Here is a 22859-nt window from a genome sequence, read left to right as displayed (position 1 = left end):
TTTTAATTCTTGCACGTGCACGCTCGAATTTACAAATATCACCTTATAACGTTTGAGATTAATTGAATCGAGAGATATAAAATCTACTTTTGTCTGCGATGGGAGGCTCAAATATAAGACGGGTCTTCTTGTAACTCCGCTTACCCAAGATTTGGACTCCATATTTGGCAACTAATAACCCGACGTTCTCCTGTATCTTATTTTGTTGTCACTCATATCTACGAGCTCGTCCGATATAAAATTGCTGAAAGCTAAGCACACTATTTAACATGATTTTTTTCCGTTTAAAAGATTCTAATTTTTATGGAAGGAAAGTGGAATTATTTACAAATCCATCTACAAATTTTATTTAAGGAAGTAATAGGAATTGTTATTAATTTATTATTATTACTAAGATAAATAATAAGAGCCCAATAATTTAATGAAAAAAAATGTGGTTCCCAACTTTTCCAACCTTTCTCTTTTATTATTATTTTTAGAAATTAAAATTTTAGCTTTTTAGAATTTTAAATTTATATCTAAAAAGTTAGATTTTATTAAATAAAAAATTAAAATTAAAAGTATTATTTAAATTTAAGGTATTTAAAATTTAATTAAATAATTATTAAAACTATTTACATGCGTGATAGATTTGAACTCAAATTGTAATTATAAAGAATAATTGGATTTAACCACAGCGGATAAGAATAAAAAAGATGGATCTTTGACACGTGGCAAGGGTATAAAGGTAATTGCGTAGGCATCAGAAAATTCGAGAAAAAAAAAAAAAGAAAAAAGAAAAAAAAATATCTACTGAGTTTCGGAATTGCCACCTCTCTGGCACGGGCTTTTAAAAAAAATCTGATGGGTTGAACAAAAACTGGTAGCGCACCGCCATCAGAATCCTCTGAAACCGTCCAATTTCTTCTTATAACTGCCAATTTGCTCTTCCTTATCCTCTTCTCCAAGTTATGAAAAACCCTTCTTATTCTCATTCTGCTCCCACTCTCATCTTATTGCATTCAAATTCAGTATCCCTTTTGAGTAACCAGTTTACAGATTCATACGTACCCGTTTTGTTTCTTGAGTGTTAAGTTTTTTTTGTTCACCGACTTCGGATTGGCGGCGATGGGTTTCTTTTCTTCTCCCATAAGATTAATGGGTTCTATTTAGTTTTTCTATCTTCCTCTGTTTTTGTGATTTTGTTTCTTGAATTGGGTTCTGGGTTTATTTGATTTTCGTTTTATATTTCAGTAATTTGGCGATTCGAACCGTCATTCATTGGCGGTGATCGTTTTTGGATTCTATATAGCCCAGTTTGATATCTGGGTTCTTCGTTTTAGTACTCTGTTTTCTTGTTCGTTGTGTCTGTAATCGATGGAGAACATTCAGGATCAATGTCGCTTACAGTTTCAGCAATTTGGAAGCGATCACCGTCTTGAAAATGGAGTTGAGGCTTTAATGGCTTCCAAGACATCTGGAAACCATGATTTCCCCGATGACGGAGATTTTAACGGTCCCGATCAGGAGTCGGTAGTTTCGGATTCTGAAAGCGGGATTTCAGGGCCGAGTGTGGAGCAATTGGAATGGCGCAATGGGGATTTGGTAAAACTTGTGGAACAAGACAAGATTTACGACCTAATCGAGAGAAGATTCGTTAATGGTTTGGGAATACTTGGTCCGCAAACCACGGTCTCGGCTGTTTACAAGAATAGCCACTCGACTCATGTTGGGCAAGCCCGTTTGCACGCCTTTCAGATTTACTCGCAAGCAATAGCGAAGAAAAATGGGGGTAATGCCAATGTCCAGTACGCTTGGCTGGGGGCTTCTAAGGATCAAATCAATAACATTCTCGGCTATGGCTTTGCCCATTGCAACAAGCCCGAGAGTTCGCAGTTTCTTGGCCGTGGCGTTTATCTATCCCCTGATGCTCTTCCTCTAGAAAGGTCAGAATTAAACTCAATATCTACAATTTTGTTCTTCCCTGTTTTTTCAAACTGTGAATTCTTAACCCCATTTGATTGTTTGTTCAAATTTTCAGCCTGGAAGATACTGTTGTTGATGAAGATGGCTTACGGCATCTATTGCTCTGCCGTGTCATATTGGGGAAAACAGAGCTTGTTCATCCTGGTTCTAGACAGAATCATCCAAGTTCTGAAGCGTTTGATTCTGGCGTTGATGATCTCTTTGCACCAAGGAAATACATAGTTTGGAGCACACACATGAACACCCACATCTTGCCTGAGTATCTAATCAGTTTTAGAACTCCTCCTCCTCGATCGAAGGAGGCTAAACAGCCTTCGAGAATGCCAACCTCCCCTTGGATGCCATTCCCAGCTCTGATATCTGTTCTCTCTAACTTTTTACCTTCTCCAGAAATTGCCATGATCAGCAAGTATCACAAAGAGCACAGGGTAATGTAAAATTTGATCCCTTATGTTTGTTTATGTAGTCTGTTCTTGTTGGATCTCATTTTGTTCATGTTCTGAATTGTAGGATCATAAGATATCGAGACATGAGCTGATCAAGCGAGTGAGGCAGATAGCGGGGGACAAGCTGTTGATACATGTAATCAAATCATTCAGGGCGCAGGTATTCAATTCCTTCCTTTTCCTTTGTACCTTTGCTTTGGAATTTGCTGATATGCCAATGGAATATGAAAAGAAGGGCAAACTAGTTGTTGATTTTGATATCATAATAGCAAAAGGCTAGGCTATAACTTTTGCATGCTTACCTGCTAAGCTATGTAGAATCTCTACTTTTGCTTGTAGAAAGGCTTCATCAATCACTTCTTATTGGCATATAGATGTTGAGGATTATCGGGAGAGTAGTCCCACGTCGGCTAATTAAGGGGTTGATCATGAGTTTATAAGTAAAGAATACTATCTCCATTAGTACGAGGCATTTTGAGCAAACTAAAAGCAAAACCACGAGAACCTATTCTCAAAGTGGATAATATCATACTATTGTGGAGAGTCGTGATTCCTAACAATAGATTGATCGTTCCTTACTTTTTAGGCATTGAAGTTCTTTCTCGCTAGTTCTTCCTTTGTGGGTCTAGAAAAGAAACGAATCCCATATGGGGAAGTTATTTGTGGATTCCATGGACCATGAAAAAGGGCTTGACCATTTTTGTTCGTGCAGCAAAGTAGAAATGGAGGAAGAAATGGACAGAGAGCAGCAGGGAGTGTAGATTCACCAATCTTGTTGGAGTAGTTGGATTTGAAACTTGTTGGAGTGTCTGTTCTGTTACAATGAAGAGACGGGAGCACGAGCGAAGAAGAAGAAGACGACGACAACGACGGGAATTCGAGGAGGAACATGAGTTATAAAGCGAAATGTATTGGCTGAAACTAACATGTTGTATCTTGGACACCATACTGTACAGAAAAAGCTTTTGTTTACAAATGGAAGCATTATCAGCAAAATCTTATCATTGTTACTTTAGAAACTAAGTAAACGTGCTTGTGCTTGTACTTGTGCTTGATGACGACGACCTTGGAGATGAATATGGTCTTTATGGAGGGGATAAGGGCTCCTCAGCCTTTGCACTTAACCTTGGACCTCCGCCTAAAATGATGCTTGTTCTTATTATATGATACAGAGTTGTTGTAGCTTATGACTAATAAATTTATGAAATGTGATTGCAAACCGACCTATAATCTATCTATCAGTCGTATTCTCTAGTGAAAAACAATAGCTTCGTTTGCTATAAGGCTCGAGGTCTTGCCTTTCTTTTATATAGCTTGCTCAAGAATTTGATGGGTTTTATAGTGATCAATATAGATGTAATTAAAAGGGAAGGAAGAGCGGAGGTGTGAGATCCCACTTATTTACTAGTGGTGGGCTTGACAGAAGGGCGGAAGGTTCGTGCTTGAGCTCTTATGGAAGGTTGGTGGTGGGCTCTTACAAAAAGTCGGTATAACGGGTAGTAATTAACATGTACTTTTTCCATTAAATCTTCGTACGAAAGAGCGTATAATCCAGTAGAGGAAATGATGAAGGCCAATGGAACACATGCCATTGTCTCATTTTCAATGCCCTGGATTTCCACTTCCCCTTGGATTTCCACTCTCATTTTTTTCTCATTTATTATTTTCCATATTTTACTCCATAAAAATATTATTCTCTATATTATATATATATATAGAAAACTCGTAATGATTATACTTATTTGAACGTTGAGGATTTGACTATTCAATTTTAAAATTTAAAGATTAAATTATAATTTATTGTTTATTGTGGGTCGTGAAAAAGAAAAATAAAGATCCAAATAGGATAAATGCAATACTAAAGTGTGTGGCCCAAAACCCCTTTTTTTTCTTCTAAAAAGAATTAGGCCATTGACTTTCTCTTCAAAAACCACCAAATTTCATTTTTTTTTTTTTTACTAGTTGACTTTACAAATGTCAATATATCCAAACAAATTGTCAATGAATTATTCCATTTTTCTCTTTTTTAATTCATAGCATTCAATTTGTAAGCACTGTTTTTGTTTGGGAAAAATATTGAAATTATTATATGTTTGACAACTTTATTGATTCTTTAATCCAATTTATTTGTAAATCTTGTAATATTTACAAATTTTCAAAAATCATTGTCCCACGAACAATACCCACTTTTAATAATCCTCCGTAATTAATCCATATGTAATTATTAAGACTTTTTGGACGAAAAGATCATGGATTCAAATTTTCTACTTAATAAAAAAAAGATTATTAATAGAAGTGTTCGAAAAAAAAAAAAAAAAAAAACCTTGATAGTTGGATTCAATAAATGAAAAATTTATAAATTTGATAAAACTCTAATTCATTGTTAATTTTAAAATAGATAATCTTATTGCACAATTTAATTAAATATATGAAAATAAATAAATAAATCTTTCACAAATTAGCATTTTATTTTTATTAAAAATAAAATAAAAAATGTGAACAAATCCAACCTTAATTTTTTTTGTTGGGTTAAATTTGATTTAAATTTTATTTATGTTAAAAAAAATTATAACTCAAACAATTGAATTTTAAACGAGAAGTTTCTCAATTTAATCCAATCCAATCATACACCATAAATTAAATAACAAGTATTTTTTATTTTATTTTATTTTTGGTGCACCTACTTAATAAGTTATGTGACAAAATCTTTCGATTAATTAATCAATATACAAAACCTTATGTTAATAACATTAGTGCCCAATGTCTAATCATTATGAACAAGACTCTTATATATATATATATAAATAAAAATAAAGAACTCATAAATCTTAATTAACCTTAGATTCAAAAGTAATATTTGTAATTATAAATTTTGGGAAGATTTCAAATAGAAAAGGTTTCAACGGTTGATTTTGATGACTCATGAAGTTTTTTAGATTCAATTTAATTGTAGCGTCTGAAAATTTTCAACCCACACAATTCTTATTAAAAGAATCAGTTGTGATTGTACGGTTCACAAAATTTTCGAACATTTTTTTCAGTTAGGTCGGTTGTGATTGTTTGAGATATTTATTCAAATTTTTATTTTTAATAAAAATAAAGAGTAGTTTGTAAGACATATATTTATTCATTTTCAAACATTTTATTAAAATTTGTAATTCAATTTTAATATAGTTGGAAAGATAGTTAAAATATTATTTTTAAGAATAGTTAGAAAATAAATAATAAAAGAAATTATGAAATTAAAAACAAAAAAAAAAAATGTATACTCTAAAATTAACAATAAATTCATGAATTAATTTAATTCATAAAGTTTTCATTTATTTGAATCAAACTCAAATCAGGTAAGTTTGGTTGGATTGAACCAACTTTTGGGACTCGTAAATTTGATATTTATTTATTTATTATTATTATTAATATTATTATTTCACGGACATGTTAGGTAATTAATTTATTCTATTGTAATTATTATCGATCATAAAATAAAAAAAGAAATGATGAATTATGAGTAGGAAGGCGAATTAAGTTTGCTTGCAAAATAATGACAAAAAAAAAAAAAAAATTAATTGTAGTAATAATGATTTATTATAATTCCATTGCAAAAACTTGTGAATAAAGATTTCATCAAATTTTTTTTTTTATTTTTATTCGGATTAGATTCATAAAGTGACTATGAAGAGCGTGACAGCAACTCAACCTCGAGATAATTTTCTTTAATTATTTATAAAGTTGATTAATTAATTAATTAATTAAAAAATAGAGAATAAGAAGGTTTGGGCGAGATATATTCTTATATTATATTAAAGCCACCGACATTGATCCTTCCTTATTTTTTTTCAACTGATTAATGATTTTTTTAAGGAAAAAAAAGCATATCCTAAATTCAATTTTATTAAATTTTATTTAATTATCCTATATTCATTAATTTTAATAAAGTTAAGCTGTCACATAATTAAATTAAATAACGACCTAATTAGCGTACAGAAATTAACAAATTATAAGAATTAAATTAAAAGAGTAGTTTAACCCAAATTTATTTTTGGAAATTGTAAGGTTTATTTCTTCTGGATCACATTATTATAAAGCGAAAGAAGAGGAGAAATAAATAAATAAATAACTTTGTTGTTCGTTTTTGCCCTTTTACTTTTATGAGAATAATGAGAGGGAAATAAATTGTCAAGTCATTTTCGGGAAACGACGTCGTAGTCGGGCTGATGAGCCAAAGGGACGTGATACGGTTACGTATATACACTTTGACGCTTAAAACTTTACACATGTCAACTAGAGAATGGAGGACAGTGATATTATTACCTCACCTACCAAGTTACTTTAGCCCAACTTGATGTCTTTCTGGCGGCACACGAGCTCTCCCGAGTCTTGTTTTCCAATTTCAACACCCCATAAGGTTCCCTTGATATTGAAATTTCGCTCGTATTTTAGTGTTTTCTCCCGTATGAACCAAAAGGGCAAAATTGGAATTTCACATTAGAATTCTAGTAGGTCCATATAAATTTTAAAATATTCTATAAATCAAAGAACTTACCATACACAAAATTGAAAACATAATACTTATTGAATACGAACTATAAAGTTTAAGAAGTGAACAAAAGTATCCGTGCTTTACGTTTTGTTCTCGAATCACTTATGTGGACAAGAACGGATTGAAACATTAGCATGGGTTCACAAATCCACACCTTTGGTTAATTCCGCTTGATGGAGAGATAATCTAGTGGTATTTTTCATCGTGCATGTGACTCTCTTCTTTTTTATTTATGACACCGACACTCCTTTTAATAACGTCCACTAATTACAAGATGCACATTGTTGAAAGAGAGATGAGAGTTACAAAGAAAACCTCAAGATCACATTGATCATGGATTAAGAACGATAATTAAATTCTCTAAAACTGAATTTACTATTGCTCCTCAGTAACTTAGTGGTAGAGCGGCCTGTTATTAACTATACAAAAATTTCAAATTAAATAATCTAATAGATATATTTTTTTTAAATTTATGCCCTTTTATGGAAAATAATTAAGTGATAACACATCATTGTTAACCTATTTTTCTTAAAAAAAAAAAAAAAAAAATCTACTGTAAATGTTTGGTGAAAGTTATTTTGTTTATAATCATTTATCAAATATAGAAATATGGTAACTTACTAATAATATGGAAATAACAAAAGAATAATGAATGAATACAATATATTTGCCTTTAATAAGCCGTAATGTAAGCAAATATCTAGCGAGAACCATACCAACACAAACAAACTCTATTAATCCTCCACGTGTATTGATGACACGTTTGACGTGTATCGGAGGTCAAGAATTTAGAATCCCTCATTATGCATTTTAGATGATACAATATTAATTTTATTAATTTGAGAAAAATATTAATTATTATTATTATTTATTTATAAAAGAGGTGGAAATTGTGGAACGCTCCGTTTTAGTGGCGCGTATTTGTCGGAAGAAAACTGAAAAAGTGAAAAATATTATTGGGAAAATAAAATTCCCAAAGGACCGCTCATTATATCATTCTCGACTATCTGCAGCCATTACATTTTGGTCATTTCCTTTTTCTCTCTCGTTTCTTCTTTCTTCTATCTTCTTCTTCTTCTCTGTCAAAAGAATGGAAGTTACGGTTGCAGACAATTAGTGGAAATTCAAGAATCTCAGCGACTTCAATGATGCAAGGCGGTGAAGGTTCCTTGCTTCTTTCCCTCTCTCCTAGCTTCAGCAGCTACTCTTCCGGAAGATTTGCAGAAATCGCCGCCCGTGTTGTTGAGGAATTCCGGAAAGAATCTGATTCTGATACCGATATTTTCGACTGGAAAAATGACGCTGCGTCTTCCTTCCAACACGGAACTGAACCGGAAGAATTCAATCTAGCACCTATACACGACGGTAATGGTGGAACGGAGTCTGTTGTAGATGAAATCGGAGACGATGAGTTCGAATTTTCTGTCGCTCCTACGGAGCCACAGGCGGTAACGATCTCGGCTGAGGACATCTTCTACAACGGTCAGATTAGACCGATTTATCCGGTTATCAACACGAATCTCCTGTTGAGCAGTTCGATTATAGACAAGAATCGCAACGTTGACGGCGAGGACGACGACGGAAATTTGAAAAAACCGAAGCCGAAGAGAGTTCATCGTCCATCGCTGGGAAAACTGATGAGCGAAGAGCGCGAGACGAATTCGTGCTCGTCGTCTGAGGCCGACGAGCTTGACGGAGTCCTTCCTGGAACGTTCTGCGTCTGGTCGCCGAAAGAATCGCTCGAAAGATGCAAAAAGAGCAATTCTATGGGCTCGTCGAAGAGATGGAAACTCCGAGACCTTCTATACAGAAGCAACAGTGACGGAAAGGACACCTTCGTGTTTTTAACACCAAGCAAGAGAGTTGAGAAAATCGCCGAGGTCTCAAAGGAAAAGATAGACGAAAAGACCGCCGGAAAAGTAAAATCTAGCAGAGTCGCAGCCGCGGCGGCGGCGGCAACGGCTGCCAATGTCACTCCTGCGGCCTCTGACGAAGGACAACACGTAAAGAATCAGTCGAAGGACGCGGATAGGAAGAGACAATCGATTGCGTACGGACAAGAAACGGCGGATTTATTGAAGAATGTCAATGGTATGACCAAAAACTCACATCAATTCTGAACAATATTAGGGTTTGAAATAAGATTTGATTTGGGGGAAGAAGCGATTAAATCATAATCTGGAAAAAGAAATTAATTAACAAGTATTTAGGGTGTCGGTGTGCGAAAAATGATCCTTAATTTGGAATAATTAATTTGTTAAACAATCTTTACCAAGTAGAAATAGGCAAAATCTTATGTGTGATTGGTTGTATTGAGTTATAATGTTGTACATTTATTTTCATAATTTTCAATACATATATATATCTCTGAATATGAACTATTTAATTTTGACCTTTGTTCTTGATTCAAACGCTTGAAGAAATGTGACAAAATATTGTGTAGATTAATTGAAAATTACTGAAGATTGGTTTGTAGGATCTGAGTATTGATGAGTAGAGAGAGGCAAAATTGGTGCATCACATGAAAGCGCAGAGAAAATGAGATGTAGGCCCATAATTTCATTGGCAACTTTTTATTATTATTATTTATTATTGTTATTATATCTGAAAGCATTTCCTTCAACTTTACAATTTGTCCCCTTTTTTTAATTTCTTGGTTTCTTTTGATTCCTTATCTTCTTTCTTGGTTAACCAAACATCCACCCACCTTGGGGGGGTCGTTTGTATTGCTTTATTACAAGCATAATCTTCCTTCTGTCTTTCTTTCTTTTTAATTATGTTTTCTCCCTCTACAAACTTCATTTTTAAGTTTAATGTTTAGATTCTTAGTGAAAATGCTTCTATGAATTGTAATCGCCAAGTTATTTAGTAAAGCACTATAATTGGTCACTGTTAGTGGTTGTCGGCGGTGAATGATGATGGTTGTTGTTGGTAGCAAATGGTAGTGGTTGCTACCGATGGTCATCAAGGATGCTATTTGTCTATAGTAGTGACTCTAGTACGAGAATATTTTGATCGTGTTTATATGTCACGGGACATATTTTTTAAATTTTGAATTTAAGTGTTTTACTCAAAATAACTTATTTCTTGAACTCATTCTTGAGCCGATTTCAACCATTACAAATTTTATGAAAAATGTTCTCTTACTAAGTAAGAAATTTAGGGTTAATATTCAGTATATTAAAGAGGTTTATTTGTTGGTTTATTGAGTTTAAAATTGAAAATATTGGACTTTCTTTGTACCGTAAGAGTTTTTTTTTTTTTTCTTTTAATTTTAAATTTATTTATTTTAGAAATTTATTTTTTATTAAAAAAAGTAGACATGTCTAATAATATTCTTTGATAATGTTCGTTTATAAAGCAGCTTACATTTTACTCCTAATTCGTACTTTAAAAAAATTACATGAGCAGTGTTATTAAACTCTAAATCTCCTTAAAATGTTGAGGATTATTGAGAGTGAATCCCTAAAGAAGTAGAAATTATGAATTCATAAGAGAAAAATACGAGACTTTTTGAGAAGCCCAAAGCAAAACCATGAGAGTTTATGTTCAAAGTGGACAATATCGTCGTAATTCCTACTATGGTTTCAGATCCATGCCCTAAACTTAGCCATGTCAAAAGAATTCTCAAATGTCGAACAAAGAATTGTGAGTCGTGATTCCTAATATGGTTTCAGATCCATGCTCTAAACTTAGCCATGTCAAAAGAATTCTCAAATGTCGAACAAAGAATTGTGAGTCTCGAAGGTGAGTCGTGATTCCTAATATGGTTTCAGATCCATGCTCTAAACTTAGCCATGTCAAAAGAATTCTCAAATGTCGAACAAAGAATTGTGAGTCTCGAAGGTGTAGTCAAAAGTGACTAAAGTGTCGAACAAAGTAAGCCATGTCAAAAGAATTCTCAAATGTCGAACAAAGAATTGTGAGTCTCGAAGGTGTAGTCAAAAGTGACTAAAGTGTCGAACAAAGGGTGTACTTTGTTCGAGGGTTTCAGAGAAAGAAGTCGATTATGTTCAGGGTTTCAGAGAAAGAAGTCGATTATGTTCTTAACTGCAAATTAAAAAAGAAAAAGAAAGGCAATCACAATTATGTTCTTATCGCCAAGATTAGGAGCGGTAATCACAATCATTAATAAAGACAAACACAATAATCCAACAGCAAAAGCGAATCCCGACTTTGGAAAATGGGACGTTAAAGAAGACGAGAGGACTCCCTTGAAAATTACAGAACGGTGAGCTTTGCAATTGCTAGCAGCCAGAAAAGGGAGTCCAATCAAACAATGGCTGCCGCCGGCTGCCAAAGTTGTGGGCGCCGCCGTCTTCCGCCACAATAAACAGCCAAGTGTATGCTCCAATATCTGTACTAAAAGTTAAAGTTTTTTCTGTCCGATTCTGTCCTTTGGGTATTCCAGATCTTCTAAAATAAATATCCAAACCCACCCATGTGCAGAAGCAAGCACTTTCCCCACTCCAGCCTCACCTGGCCAACAAGGGGAAAAAATAAACACATAATTTGACTTATTTAGAATAAGACTAAGACGACCCCTGTATATTTAAGATGTCAAGTATCCATGTGAGAAAAATGTAGCTCCACGTTGTTTGGAATGCATATTAACAAACATGTCAATTCACATACAGACACCCATTACCTAAAAATATATGAGCAGCTCTTAAAGAGTGTTCTGTGAATAGACACTCTGTTACTTACAACGCTGTAGAAGTATACTTACAGTATTTGGGCTTGATCAATGTTTCTGTAACAGCTCGAGGCCACAACTAGCAGATATTGTTCGCTTTGACCCGTTGCGTCTGTTAGCCTCGCGGTTTTAAAACGTGTCTATCAGGGAGAGATTTCCACACTCTTAAAAAAGAATACTTTGTTCTACTCTCCAACCAACGTGGGATCTCACAATCCACCTCCCTTGGGGTCCAGCGTCCTCACCGACATGCCGTTTGATATCTGGCTATGATATCATTTGTAACAGCTCAAGCCCACTGTTAGTAGATATTGTCTACATTAGTTCGTTACGTATCGCCGTCAGCCTCGCGGTTTTAAAATGTGTATGTTAGGGAGAGGTTTCCACACCGTTGTAAGTAATGTTTTAGTCCCTTATTCAACCGACGTGGGATTTCACAGTTTCAGTCTACTAGACAACAGCTGCTTCTAGTACTGAGAGCAGTGGTAGCCGAGGAGGAACCCATGGCCCCTAATTGCCTGGTTATATATTTTGATATATTGCTGCCCCAGGATAGGCCATCAATTCAGGAGATGGATATGCAAGTTGCCAAAGGACATACTTGTATTCTTCTAGGGGTGGAGGGATTCCTTTGATATCCTGCTGATTTGAGTTGGACAATGATCCATTGATATCCTGCATGAGAACTACTATTTGAAGGTATCTCTCCTCTGCCCGTACTCAAATTCAGAAATCTAAGGTTTTCAGATCGGCACACACAAAAGCATCAAAAGACTGCCATAGAAAGCACACAAACAAATATAAGCAGCTTACAGTTGAGAGGCGTTATCTACTTACAGAAATATGATTTTCTTTTGGAAGGTCAGTTACCTCCTCTATGAACGCAGAAGGATGAGGCACAGCAGAGGATTTCACTGCACACATAAATATTGCTCTATGACATGAAGTTCAATGAAAATAAAAGAGAATCCCTAGAATCTCCAACTTCAACAGGAATTTATACTGGACAGGTGCCTTAATTATTAAAGCCACTCCAGCACCTGAAATCGACGGCAGTTCTAAGGCGCAGTGGGAGCAGAAGCTGAAGGCTGTAAAGTTTGAGTTGAAGCTTCTTAAATCGCAAGCCATGATACACGAAGATTTGGATGAAACAATCAAGCATATATGAAATGATAGAATAAACCCTAATCGCTTAATCTATCTCTTCCTTCGTAAGGCCATTTTGCTCAACAAGAGATTTCTAAGATTGGCAGGAGAGTCGCTGCCATTGCCATAAAATTCCTCCACTAATCACAAAGAACAGTAGAAACTAGATGCTTCAATAGACAATCACAACACCAAGAAAGAAAAAGCAAATCAATCTTATAAAAATGCAAGAGATCTTCCGACCTGAATTCCGCACATTCTCGGCCGCCATCGGAAGAGCTCCACCTTCCGATAATCACAGACGCAGATCGCAGAACCGACGGAATTAAGGATTCAAGCAAATGAACAGAGATAAGAATTTCGAATACCGCAAATCCCTCACTAAATCACTTCCGGTGTTCCCCGCCAACTCTTCATGGGCCCATCACCACTATATTGGGCCGAGCTTCATTAATTTCAAGGCCCATTAAAAAAAATGTAAAAAGCATGACAGCTGTGGGATTTGAACCCACGCCCTTTCGGACCAGAGCCTAAATCTGGCGCCTTAGACCACTCGGCCAAACTGTCAATTTGTTAACGATTTTCTTTTTAAATTTAATAAACCATAAAAAACAAAACAATTCTTTTAAAACACAAAAATCCATAAAACTTTGATTTAATTAAAACCCTAACAATTTCATGCAAGACAAGGAGCTGTTCTTGACAATCATACAAGATTCAAGATGATGAATTCCTAGGCTTCCACGAAGCACACAATTGTTCTGTAATACACTTTGGTAAGCATTGTAATGGAGTATTTCTAGATGAAGGGAGGTAATGACAGAAAAACTCTGGATCTTCATTGTAAGACTCCATATAAGCTTCCAAAATCGAAACAATCTCGTCGAAATGCGGTCGCTTGTTGGGATTTTTCGACCAGCATCTCTTGATCAGATGACGAAATGCTTCCGGGCAAGCTGAAGGCAGAGGTGGTCTTGCATTCTGTAGAGCACAGACAAGATCCAAATCAGTTACACGATGAACACACGAACAAAATAGATATCAACACGAACGAAATAGGTATCAACCGAGCTCAAACTAGAGAAGTGATTGTTACCTTCTGGCAGACTGCAAATGCTGCCTGTTCAGGAGTCATGTTATCAAATGGTGTCAATGCAGTTAAGAGCTCCCACAAGACAATGCCAAAGCTATAAACATCAACTTTCTTAGTATGGTGTTTTTCTTTGATCATTTCCGGTGCCATCCATCGATATGTTCCGGTGAATCCCTTTGCGCTTCCGCATTGAGATTCCAAGCATGAGATACCGAAATCGGCTACCTTAATGCACATATCTTCACCAAGTAAAAGGTTTTCTGATTTGAGATCTCTGTGGAGTATTCCCTGAGAATGAAGATACTGCATCCCGCGCGAGATCTCGAGTGCTAGTTTCAGAACCAAGTTCAGCGGAACCGAATGTGGCTCCTGTTGATGCAGATACTTTCTTAACGAGCCCCCCGCCATATACTCCGTGATTATGCAAAAAACTGGAGGTTTCTTGCAAGCTGCAATGAACTGTTTCGAGTAAAGAAATCTCATCAAGTGTTCTTTGTAATATGCAGGCCACAAACAGCACAAGAACATCAATCTTATTCAATCAAGAATCAAAATTACATAAAGTCCTAAGAAATGAACATAAACAGAAGCCATTGCATCAAAATCTCATCAGTGATGAGATGCTAAAAGCTAAGGCATTGCATCAAATTTATAGAACAAATGAAGTTATCAGAACCCAAATTCAGTGCATCAGACAACAAAAAAAAACAGACCCACAAGAAATGGGTATCAAGTAATGAAACATACAGTGATGATATTGGGATGTCTCAATCGAAACAGCAATGCCACCTCTGAAATGAACTGATTTTCAAGAAAGTTAGCCAAGTGTTCATCCTCCTCAGGCTGGCTTATCAGCTTAATTGCAACATCCCTTTGCTTATAAACGCCTCTGTAAATCCTGCTGTGTCTTCCAGTAGCAAGTTTGAAGCCAATGAACAACTGAGACATGTCTGCACTCCATTCCTCTTCTCCCTCTCCCTTTATCTCTGCTCCTGAAGACACCAAGTACTTAGACCACGACACAGCCCGCTCGTACTCTCCAAGGGAAAGCCTCCTCCCAGGCTTCCCATTGATGGAAATTGGCTTGAACCAGCTCAAATTCCTCATGGGGTGTCCCCAAATTTCATCAATATCCTCAATCTCATCAATGTACACTCTAAATCGAGTCGAAATTTGTGTAAATCAATGGATCTATAGCTGAAAAAAACAGAAACTAACTACATTTTCCCTTTCCAATGCTCATGCAAGAAAGAAGCAAGACAAAGAAAGTCATCCCAGCAAAACAAAAAGAAAACTCCCTTCAAACTCACACATCAGATACAGACAGAGCCAGATTTCGTTGAAATTAGACACACCCATATACATATAATCATCTAAATCTACAACACAGCTGAAGAAAACAACAAAAGGGTCATTTCTTTCAAACTCAAGAACACCAAATTGGGAGGTGAAACAGAGAGAAATGGAAAAAAGAAGAAGATGGGAAGTTTAGAGGTAAAGGGGAAGGAAAAAAAAAAAAAAAAAAAAAAAAAGGGTCGGTTGAGATGTAGTTGTTGTTTCTGGTGGTGCAGTGAAAGCATATGAGGAAGAGCTGGCGGGTTTCTCTCTGTCTGTCTGTATGTCTTGTCTCTGTGTTGTGGCAAAGCCAAAGCTAATACCAATGGCCTTTGGGTTATGCCCCTTTACATTCATAACGTGTAAAGATCCTCATCTTAGGGGACACCCCGGGTCCTCTTTGATTATGAACCCAACCCTTTTCATCTTCCCCCTTTTCACCCCTTACCTTCTTCTTTTTTTCCATTTTGCCCCTCCCCCTCTCCCCATAAGCACAAAAAATCATGGGAAGAACAGAAAATGGGAGACGGGGGTAAAATGGGTAAAAGGGGGTAAAAAAAGAGAAAGGGTTAGGTAAAGGAACAGAACCAGAAGAAGACGACGACGACGACGACGACGACGACGACGAAGAAGAAGAAGAAGACGAGGGCGGGTAAGGGTTTGGGTGTGGAGCCCACATCACAGGGAAGGATCCGTCGGCTTGTCGGACAAAGCCGTATGGTCCTCTTCCGTATACGGCCTTTCTCTCTCCTCCCTTCGCACGTGTTTCTCTCTCTAGATTTACAACCTATTTACCATAATCGATACGTGTTATTATCCCCCATCATTATTTTATTATTATTTATTTGTTTGTTTATTAATAAATAATATAAATTACTTCACTTTTTTTTTAATATTATTTTTTTTAATATAAATAGTTCCACTTGACAGTCATACAAAATATTATTACAAACAAAAAGGATTATAATTTTTATAAAATTATTAATTATTAAAAACATAGATTCTGTTAAGATTCTAATTTAGATTCTTATCTCAATTATTTTTTTACTCTCAGTATTATCCATAATTTATTAAAAATAATTTTTTTAAAAAAAATATTTCAATTTGGGTTAAAAGCTTTTATTTTAAAAAATATAATATTTCAAATTAAATTGAATTATAATAAATTAAAAAAAAAAGGTTAAAATTGGACCTATAAAAAGTGGGCCCCACGCTTCCCGTAGAAAGAAAGGACGGGGTTTTGTTTTCGGACTGTTCCAAAATAGTTGTCCGTACATTATAGTGGAATCTTTTTTCCTTTGTCCTCTCATTTTAATTTTATTTAATTAATTAAAAGTTTAATAAATTTCTATATTTTAAAATACATGAATTTTTTTTAAAAAACCTCTATTATTAATTATTCAAATATTAAAAAAAGGGAAGTTCAAAGCTTTAGTGTACATAAACATTAATTAATATTATATTCCAAAACTATATTAATTAAAATAATTTATAAATCAAATTAATTTAATATTTTTTGAATAATAGAGATATTGAGTTGTAATTAATATTGGAAAGAGAAAAATAATTGATTTTTTATTTTATTTTATGGATATGATGAGTATTTAATTAATACATATAAAATCAAGGATTAGATTGACGTCCCAAAGTTGACAGCATAATAAAATAATGCTTTTAAAAAAGGGTTTAGGATCTCAATAATTTTAAGGTTCAATCATTATCTCTATAAATAATTAATTATTTATTTATTTAACTCCCACCCTACATCATCAAAATAATTTGATTTGTATTAACCAACAAAACAATCTTCATCCCTTTATTTAATTAGAACCATATGATAAAATAAATACAATATGATGTTTAATAAGATTATGCACATGCATGAGATTAAATCATATAATTATTTAATGAGATTTTGAGAATAAAATATTTTATTTTAACCTATGCTTAGAAATATTATATCATAATTTTTAATAAGCTTTAATGTTTATGATTAATGTCACATATTTTTCACATTGAAAGAAGAATATATATATAGGATCCAGGAGGCATGAACATGGGCTAATGGAGGAAGCCCACGTGGACTCTTGTTTCCTCCATGGCCTGGTTTTTAGGTGTAGATGTCAGTGAATTTGGTTTATCAGTGGTGAATGAGGGGAGAAAGTTTTAAGGGGCTGAGCAATTCTGGTTAAGGTGGTTCAAAATGGGTGAGCTTCCGTTCTCCATGGCATCTAAGGTCGTGTCGGTATAGAGGCCTGCTGTGTTTTCGGTCTGAGATGCACGGTGGCTCGGAGTTGATCTCGACAGACTTGAAGGTTGGCTTGTTACGAAAGCAATGGCAGATGTTTGTTCTGTGTCTGAATTTAGGTTTGATAGAGCGCTGAGGTCGAGATTTGGGAAGACGGAGGAGCGACATCGAGGACATTTAACGTTCAGACGAAGCCACTCGTCGATACATTCGACGTGGAAATTGTGAGCACATGGCATACCACGAACCTGCATAAAGGAGAAAATGAATGTGAATAGGGTATGGAAACATTTTAAGATGAATGATGAAATATGAAGTAAAGAGTTTACCTCATTCCCTACATGGAACTCTTCAAGGCAAATGGGGCATTCACTGCAATCTGTTGGGACAGCCTTTAGCCTGAACTTTGGAAGGTCCTGGATGAGAGCTTCCACAGCTTCCCTCTGCACAAAAATAGCCCGTTTCTAAGAACGAGTGCCAACGAGAACACTGGGCCCTGAAGGGGGTGGACTATGAGATCCTACATCAAATGAGGAGGAAAACGAAGCATTCTTTATAAGGGTGTGAAAACCTCTCCCTAGTAGAGGTGGTCTAAAAAACTTAGGCTTAGTAGAGGTGGTCTAAAAAACTTAGGCCTAGTAGAGGTGGTCTAAAAAACTTAGGGGAAGCCTAAGCCTGACAGAGAAAGCTCAAATAGGACAATATCTGCTACTTGTGGGTTTGAGTTGTTACAAATGGTATCAAAGCTAGACACCGGACAATGTACCAGCGAGGAGATTGAGCCTTGAAAGGGGGTGGATACGAGGCGGTGTGCCAGAAGGACGTTAGGTCCCAAAGGGGGTGGACTATGAGATCCCACATCGGTTGTGGAGGAGAACGAAACATTTTTTATAAGGGTGTGAAAACATCTCCCTAACAGACGCGTTTTACAGACCTTGAGGGGAAGCTCGAAAGAGAAAACTCAAAAGGGACAATATATGTTAGCAGTGAGCTTGGGTTGTTACAATAAGAGCACAGATTTCCTCCCACGTTACTCATGCATAATTCCCTTAACATACTATTCACAAGATAACGATTATAAACACCGATAGACAAGTGGCACGACTCGAATACACGTTATTACAACAGATCCATAGCCAAGGGCAGAAAGTTTCTATACACATCGATTTAAGCTTCAGACGTTTACCTGAGCCGAGGTTAAGAACAACCCGGGATGGTACCCAGTAGCATCTTGGCCAATGCCTCGTGTTTCCAATCCTGCAGCTTCAAATGCCCAATCAGGAACTCTAATCATATCAACCAGTACCTTGTATGCAGAACAATGCTAATCAATCCAATGTTTGATGATCCTAAACAGATACTCAAGAGTAAAAGTGTTATAATAACAAACAGTTCCAAGCTTACCCCATATTCCGACACCGGTATGCCTTGTTGCGCACGGAACAAGTGAGCTTGTCGACGCGCTAACCACTGCATAAAACGGTTTAAGAAGCGACAAGAAAACCGGTTAGTATCAAATAAAAGAACGGAGAAGTAGACAGAAACTGATAGACCTTTCCAATTGACAAGCAGGCAACGCAAAGGAGGGCGCAGTAGCTGAAAAGCAACCAAATGAGGAAGCCCCATTTCTGTCCTTCTTCAGGCAGCTGCACGCATGAACAACACGAACTAAATAATCAAAGCTTGTAAAGACATGATTTAGCCAATGTTAAGGAACAATATAGCTTACACAATCTTTAGCATCTCTAAACCACAGAGTCCCAATTACAGTCCACGCACATAGAAAGGGGTACAGCAATAGAGATAGAATAGAAAGAACCACAACTCGTCCACAGAATCGAGCATATCGCTGCTGCCATCCGAAATCTCTAACGAAATTTAAATTCAACAGTAAGAACAAGACACCCCTTATGAATCTGAGGAACTTAGGAGCTTCCCCAGAAGTAGTGAGTATAAGAAGAGAAGGTCTTACAATCCCATTCCAGCTGAAAGTGCATTATCTATGAACAGCAGAAGGCGAAAAGCAAACACAGAGGTATAATCAACCTGAATGAAGTAAGTGTTGTTATGCATAGCCACCAGAAGCAAGCAAGAAATCATGAATATATATGTGTTAAGACACATACCACAATCCATATGTGCAAAGGATATCGACAGGTATTGTACCTTCTCCAATTGATACTCACAATGATTCTAATAAGCAAAAGAGTTAAAGAACAACAAGACATAAAATGGGTCTATTGCTGGTGTGTAATCATTTGAGTAAACAAGATTGTCACAATCGCACTCTTGCAATGTCATGATCTGATAGAGAGTGACAAAGGATACATACTAGTAGCAAGCATTGACAAGAAGAACCCATCGTACCTGAAAAATCCGGAAATACTGAAGCAAGTTAAAAACCATCGATATGGGTAGAGAGGGGAAGAGATTTACCATTTGAAATCGACTCCTCGAATAGCCATGCCCAAGAACTAAACAAGAACACCCAAGAACACTCGGAGGTGGAGCTGCCGACAATGGCTAAAGGGTCGCCATGGGAGGGAAGGAAAAGGATTGAAGAATCACAAGGGAAAGGGAAATCAAAGAAGAAGTTGTGGTTTTGGGCAGAAATTGTTGGTGGGGTTGAATGATTGAAGAACAGAGAGATGGAAATAGAGAAGGAAATGAAGAAGGGGAAGAAGAAGCATAGAGAGGGATGGCGTTGGGCTATGGGGGAGAGCACGCAGAGCAGTTATCTGATATCTCTGCAGCGTTGCTTGTACAACTGTAAAGCGTAATGACTGCCATTTCAGAGCATAATTGTAACCACAACCCTGCAAATTCAAATCTCTACCCATTAAAGTAAGTATGCAACTTTTTAAGAAAGTAATTTCAAATTAAACAACTTTTCCTCTCACCATTTTTGGTTTTGGTTTGGAAATCTTAGTTAACCCCAAAATTTGAACAAATCTTGTGTTGGGTGTGGGGTCACAAACAACAACTTTTCCTCTCACCAATGGGATTATGAAAAAATCACAAGAACACTGAAATCTATATCACTTGAACTAATGATATCTTAGGATGAAATTGAACAATGATCCATATGAGTAGTAATGAAAAGGAAGAGTAAAGATATAAAATGATGCATGCAAACTTAGCTATCAAAATCAGTCAGCAGTGGTCCAGCTTGAGGTGAAGAGGGCAATGAATGCTAGTTATTTAGAGGACAGGTGAGGTGTGAGTGTGAGATATTATAGCACAACCAAAAAATAATTGACAGTGATGCACCAAAGGAATTATTTCTATGATTTTTAACCTTAATGTCTCAAAATAAGCCTTTTATAACATTTCGTTCGAAGAGTCGTTGAGAAAAAAACACTATCTAATACGTTCGATGCACGTTTATAGAAATCTTGCACATTGTTTTTGTTAAAATTAGTGAGAATCAATTTAGGTAAAATTGTATTGGTCCAAGCATACCCCGCTAGTAGACACTTCTCTTTAACAAATATTTCGTTCTCCCCCCAACCGATCTGGGATCTCACAATCCATCCTCCAAAGTCCAGCACCCTTGCTGATACACTGCTTCGTGACCACCCCTTTTGAGGCTAATCTCCTTGCTGGCATATGACCTAGTGTCGTAACGGCCCTGATTTTGGAAGAGATGCAACATTTAAGAGCTATTTATAGAAGCGGTATACTCTAAGTTTCATACGGGATGTAACCCCTATGCCACATTAGGCCCTCGAAGTGTGTAAAAATAAACATTGAAGAGAAATAATATATACAAAGAAAGCTATATCAGTTACAATTAGGAAGGTTTAAACATTTATAAACAGCTGAAGCTGGTTGCTTATAGGAAGGGATACTACTTATATCAACAAAGCGAACCTCCCCGGGTGCAAAGGAAAGATCATGGTGCCTGAATTCAAGAACAAAAGAAGCTTTAACTTGTCAATGATTCAAATAACACAATGACAAGATGATGCTTATGAGAGACATTTCAGATGTGCAGCTACCTTCGCAAGTCAAGGCCGATTAAACCAGCTTGAAGAACTGTCAAATTATCAGAATCTGGCGACACAATGATGATAGTATCACCAGAGTATTGCGTTTCGAGAATCGACATCAGTTGCGTTACACGAACGAACACATCGGATACGCTCTCGTTTGGGGTTCCATCATCAATTGGAGGAGGTTTGATCCGTGAAGAGATGGTATCTGAAGCATATACCTGTTGTTTTCAAACACAATTCATAAGAACAATCAAACAATTCACTGTCTCTGGACAGAAACTACAAGCAAATCATTGCTTTCAAACATACTTCTGAAACAGACTCCAATCTCTTGCCTTCATAAGCTCCAAGCCCACGGGCATCAAGAAAACTATATTCAGGAACTATATAACTGAAACCAACAAAAACATCTGATTCCATGGCGGCAAGAACTTAAACATTCAAGACAAAGATGAATACCTTCGATTCACCCCATTAACTGATGCAATAATCTCAGCTGCTTGATAAGCTCTCTGCGTAATAGAGGGCCAAATCCAGCAGCCATTGTCACAAGCCCCCATTTCTTTCAATTTGAAAGCCGCTTTAACAGTTTGCTTCTTCCCTTCCTCAGACAATCCGCTATCAACTGATGTTTTTGCAACTGGGTTTGTGTTAATTATACCAAAGCTATCGAATTCTGACTCCCCGGCCCTCACCAGAAAGTACCTTCTCAAACCCATTAAAACCCTTTTATCGGCCTCCAAATGCGAAATAAAACGAAGAAAAAATCTGGGTTAGTGAAGTTACCGATTGACGAGACGAACAGGGGGCATCTGGAACAGACCGCGAGCTTCAGCAATAGGAAGAGCAACAAAATCAGAAGAACAGGGCAGAGAGAAATCGATGAAAGAAGGGGTAGAGACAGAGACAGAGACTAGAGTGGTAATCAGATGGCGGCGGTTGAAAGATGCTTGAGAGGACGCGACAGGTTTCAATGGAGGCTGAAGCAAGCGTGGGCAGGTAAGGGCAGCAATGGAAACGGAGGACGATGCGTACATTTTAGCCGGCGGCGACGGCGTGTTGGTCGAAAATCGTCGATGGAGGTTTGTTCATTATCAGCCTTATCTTTCATTTTCGTTAGATTTTTAGAAATCAGAAGATCAATGGTCAATTCCACCGCATTAGGAACATAAAAATCCTTACAAATTAAATAAATTAACCACAAAAATCCTCCCTTTTTAAGAACTGTCGGCTGCTAAGATATTTTTTCAAATTAACAAATTTATAGTTGAAACATCTGCATTTCGAGTCACTATGAGTTCACTCCCACGACACCCGAGTCACTATGAGTTCACTCCCACGACACCCGAGTCACTATGAGTTCACTCCCACGACACCCGAGTCACTATGAGT

At 36.4% G+C, this 22859-nt stretch overlaps 5 protein-coding genes, 1 long non-coding RNA gene and 1 other non-coding gene across 12 annotated transcripts; 2 read left to right on the top strand and 5 right to left on the bottom strand.

Annotated features, from left to right (window-relative positions):
- Positions 1 to 801: 801 nt before the first annotated feature.
- On the top strand, positions 802 to 3641 carry LOC111783476 (putative inactive poly [ADP-ribose] polymerase SRO5). The gene is made up of 4 exons (XM_023664407.2): positions 802 to 1925; positions 2021 to 2393; positions 2476 to 2571; positions 3124 to 3641. Exons 1-4 carry the CDS (start codon positions 1357 to 1359, stop codon positions 3193 to 3195), a joined length of 1110 nt encoding a protein of 369 aa, XP_023520175.2. The 5' UTR covers positions 802 to 1356; the 3' UTR covers positions 3196 to 3641.
- Positions 3642 to 8021: 4380 nt separating this feature from the next.
- On the top strand, positions 8022 to 9824 carry LOC111782544 (uncharacterized). 2 transcript variants are annotated; one of them, XM_023663308.2, is made up of 2 exons: positions 8022 to 9042; positions 9416 to 9824. In XM_023663308.2, exons 1-2 carry the CDS (start codon positions 8097 to 8099, stop codon positions 9439 to 9441), a joined length of 972 nt encoding a protein of 323 aa, XP_023519076.1. In that variant the 5' UTR covers positions 8022 to 8096; the 3' UTR covers positions 9442 to 9824. The 2 variants fall into 2 exon arrangements, with proteins under 2 accessions (XP_023519076.1, XP_023519077.1); XM_023663309.2 differs by having other exon boundaries at positions 9428 to 9823.
- Positions 9825 to 11008: 1184 nt separating this feature from the next.
- LOC147786360 (uncharacterized) lies at positions 11009 to 13168 on the bottom strand. 2 transcript variants are annotated; one of them, XR_015414649.1, is made up of 2 exons: positions 13037 to 13168; positions 11009 to 12735 (listed from the first exon to the last, which is right to left on the bottom strand). It is a non-coding gene; the product is annotated as an uncharacterized LOC147786360 (long non-coding RNA). The 2 variants fall into 2 exon arrangements; XR_015414648.1 differs by having other exon boundaries at positions 11009 to 12933; positions 13037 to 13158.
- A 112-nt stretch (positions 13169 to 13280) lies between these two features.
- On the bottom strand, positions 13281 to 13360 carry TRNAL-UAG (transfer RNA leucine (anticodon UAG)). Its single transcript has one exon. It is a non-coding gene; the product is annotated as a tRNA-Leu (tRNA).
- Positions 13361 to 13491: 131 nt separating this feature from the next.
- Positions 13492 to 15810, bottom strand: LOC111782515 (serine/threonine/tyrosine-protein kinase HT1). The gene is made up of 3 exons (XM_023663277.2): positions 14634 to 15810; positions 13890 to 14345; positions 13492 to 13774 (listed from the first exon to the last, which is right to left on the bottom strand). The coding sequence occupies exons 1-3, from the start codon at positions 14991 to 14993 to the stop codon at positions 13511 to 13513; spliced, it is 1080 nt and encodes a 359-aa protein (XP_023519045.2). The 5' UTR covers positions 14994 to 15810; the 3' UTR covers positions 13492 to 13510.
- Positions 15811 to 17134: 1324 nt separating this feature from the next.
- Positions 17135 to 20276, bottom strand: LOC111783428 (E3 ubiquitin-protein ligase SIS3). Of its 3 annotated transcripts, none has more exons than XM_087120828.1 (10): positions 19906 to 20276; positions 19798 to 19854; positions 19596 to 19662; positions 19442 to 19515; positions 19199 to 19337; positions 19023 to 19115; positions 18874 to 18939; positions 18656 to 18775; positions 17799 to 17912; positions 17135 to 17717 (listed from the first exon to the last, which is right to left on the bottom strand). In XM_087120828.1, the coding sequence occupies exons 1-10, from the start codon at positions 19932 to 19934 to the stop codon at positions 17388 to 17390; spliced, it is 1089 nt and encodes a 362-aa protein (XP_086976954.1). In that variant the 5' UTR covers positions 19935 to 20276; the 3' UTR covers positions 17135 to 17387. The 3 variants fall into 3 exon arrangements, with proteins under 3 accessions (XP_086976954.1, XP_023520120.2, XP_086976955.1); XM_023664352.2 differs by having other exon boundaries at positions 19798 to 19836; positions 19906 to 20275; XM_087120829.1 differs by lacking the exon at positions 19906 to 20276 and having other exon boundaries at positions 19199 to 19335; positions 19798 to 19836.
- A 926-nt stretch (positions 20277 to 21202) lies between these two features.
- Positions 21203 to 22657, bottom strand: LOC111783429 (Phosphoglycerate mutase family protein). Of its 2 annotated transcripts, none has more exons than XM_087120830.1 (5): positions 22254 to 22657; positions 21927 to 22172; positions 21777 to 21837; positions 21471 to 21685; positions 21203 to 21373 (listed from the first exon to the last, which is right to left on the bottom strand). In XM_087120830.1, the coding sequence occupies exons 1-5, from the start codon at positions 22502 to 22504 to the stop codon at positions 21253 to 21255; spliced, it is 894 nt and encodes a 297-aa protein (XP_086976956.1). In that variant the 5' UTR covers positions 22505 to 22657; the 3' UTR covers positions 21203 to 21252. The 2 variants fall into 2 exon arrangements, with proteins under 2 accessions (XP_086976956.1, XP_023520121.2); XM_023664353.2 differs by having other exon boundaries at positions 21777 to 21858; positions 22254 to 22649.
- Positions 22658 to 22859: the final 202 nt, after the last annotated feature.

The sequence above is a fragment of the Cucurbita pepo genome, chromosome 20 (assembly GCF_057944985.1).
Source record: "Cucurbita pepo subsp. pepo isolate OVF chromosome 20, ASM5794498v1, whole genome shotgun sequence".
Lineage (NCBI taxonomy): Eukaryota > Viridiplantae > Streptophyta > Magnoliopsida > Cucurbitales > Cucurbitaceae > Cucurbita > Cucurbita pepo.
The sequence above is the reverse complement of the archived record's forward strand: the minus strand, read 5'-3'. Positions and strand labels throughout refer to the sequence as shown.